Consider the following 2,215-nt stretch of genomic DNA (forward strand, 5'->3'; position numbering starts at 1 on the left):
TGACAAATGTTTTCAACAGAAGTATTTGACAAATGTTTTCAACATTTTGACCAAAGGTATTTTTTTATATTTTTTTTAGGCAGCAGTCATTTTTGTAACCAGTAGCACCAGTCCACGCTTCAGACTCCTCTACAGAAACACACACACACACACACACACACACACACACACACACACACACACACACACACACACACACACACACACACACACACACACACACACACACACACACACACACACACACACACACACACACACACACACACACACACATACACATCTGAACCCTAGAGGGGCATCTACGTTCTCAGATCTGTGTCTCTGCACAGAAAGAGAAACCTTTAAAGTCCTCCTGGTTGATCTGTCTGATAACAGCCTCGTCTGTGGGAGTTAACACTGGGTCTTCTCTGGTGAAGTCCTCGTCAAAGTTATTCACATCACGCCTCGTCTTCTACAGAGAGAGAGAGACAGTGAGGGAGAGAGAGAGAGACAGACTGAGTGAGGGAGAGAGAGAGACAGTGAGGGAGAGAGAGAGAGCGAGACAGTGAGGGAGAGAGAGAGACAGACAGTGAGGGAGAGAGAGAGACAGACAGTGAGGGAGAGAGAGGGAGACAGTGAGGGAGAGAGAGAGAGATAGACAGTGAGGGAGAGAGAGAGGCAGTGAGGGAGAGAGAGATAGACAGTGAGGGAGAGAGCGAGACAGTGAGGGAGAGAGAGAGACGGACAGTGAGGGAGAGAGAGAGACAGACAGTGAGGGAGAGAGAGAGACAGACAGTGAGGGAGAGAGAGAGATAGACAGTGAGGGAGAGAGAGAGACAGTGAGGGAGAGAGAGAGAGACAGTGAGGGAGAGAGAGAGAGACAGTGGGAGAGAGAGAGACAGACAGTGAGGGAGAGAGAGAGACAGACAGTGAGGGAGAGAGAGAGACAGACAGTGAGGGAGAGAGAGAGACAGACAGTGAGGGAGAGAGAGAGAGATAGACAGTGAGGGAGAGAGAGAGACAGTGAGGGAGAGAGAGACAGACAGTGGGAGAGAGAGAGAGACAGTGAGGGAGAGAGAGAGATAGACAGTGAGGGAGAGAGAGAGATAGACAGTGAGCGAGAGAGAGAGACAGTGAGGGAGAGAGAGAGAGACAGTGGGAGAGAGAGAGAGACAGTGAGGGAGAGAGAGAGATAGACAGTGAGGGAGAGAGAGAGATAGACAGTGAGGGAGAGAGAGAGACAGTGAGGGAGAGAGAGAGAGACAGTGGGAGAGAGAGCGAGAGTGAGAAGGCGGAGTCAACCAGGAGACACGTGATTGTGTGTGTGTGTGTGTGTGTGCGTGTGTGTGTGTGTGACTTACAATGCGTGGTTTGAAGGGGGGTTTGAGTCGTCTCTGCTCCAGCAGCGTCCAGTCGATGTCTTTGAAGAATGAGTGTTTCTTAATGGCCTCGTCACAACCCTGAGACAACACACACCCTAACCTCTGGCCTGGGGTCTTAGTCAGAAACTATACACACACACACACACAGAGGGAGAGAGAGACAGTACAGACACAATGATGTTAGACAAAGAAAGAGAAAGAAAGAAAGAGAGATGAGGGATGGACAGAGGGATGAGATAAAGGTGAACAATGATGGAGTGATGGTGCGTACAGCTCTGAGGATGGATACAGCCTCCTTGCTGAGCCAGACGGGGTAGAGGACATCGTCATGGAGGATAGACTCAAACAGGTCGTCTTCGTTGTCTGCTTCAAACGGAGGCTGGCCAGCCAACATCTCATACACTAACACACCCAGAGCCCACCAGTCCACTGATGGACCGTACTCCAGTTCCTGTAGGATCTACAGACAGAAAGACAGACAGACAGACAGAGACAGACAGACAGACAGACAGACAGACAGACAGACAGACAGACAGACAGACAGACAGACAGACAGACAGACAGACAGACAGACAGACAGACACAGACAGACAGACAGACAGACAGACAGACAGACAGACAGACAGACAGACAGACAGAGACAGACAGACAGACACACACTCGTTATCTCTATCATCCGAGGATCTAAAAACACTGCAATGCCATCACACGTCAGACACGAGGGGCAGTTTAGATGAACCTTAGGGGACAGAAAGTAGTGTAACACCAGCTCACCTCAGGCGCTATGTAATCAGGCGTGCCACAGAACGTGGTTGTGGTGACTCCATTGATGATGCCCTCCTTACACATGC

The 2,215-nt window shown here is 50.2% G+C and overlaps 1 protein-coding gene across 1 annotated transcript in view; it reads right to left on the reverse strand.

Annotated features, from left to right (window-relative positions):
* Positions 1-310: 310 nt before the first annotated feature.
* The window catches only part of LOC120045351 (protein kinase C epsilon type-like), a 19,923-nt gene continuing 18,018 nt past the window's right edge, over positions 311-2,215 (reverse strand). Inside the window, exons 13-16 of the mRNA XM_038990230.1 lie at positions 2,139-2,215; positions 1,636-1,824; positions 1,344-1,490; positions 311-454 (exon numbers count right to left, since the gene is read on the reverse strand). The exon at positions 2,139-2,215 is cut by the window's right edge and continues 62 nt beyond it. Of these exons, the coding sequence (XP_038846158.1) occupies positions 311-454; positions 1,344-1,490; positions 1,636-1,824; positions 2,139-2,215 (557 nt within the window). The remainder of the gene's footprint in view (positions 455-1,343; positions 1,491-1,635; positions 1,825-2,138) is intronic.

Source organism: Salvelinus namaycush, chromosome 4 (assembly GCF_016432855.1).
Source record: "Salvelinus namaycush isolate Seneca chromosome 4, SaNama_1.0, whole genome shotgun sequence".
In the NCBI taxonomy this organism is placed as follows: domain Eukaryota; kingdom Metazoa; phylum Chordata; class Actinopteri; order Salmoniformes; family Salmonidae; genus Salvelinus; species Salvelinus namaycush.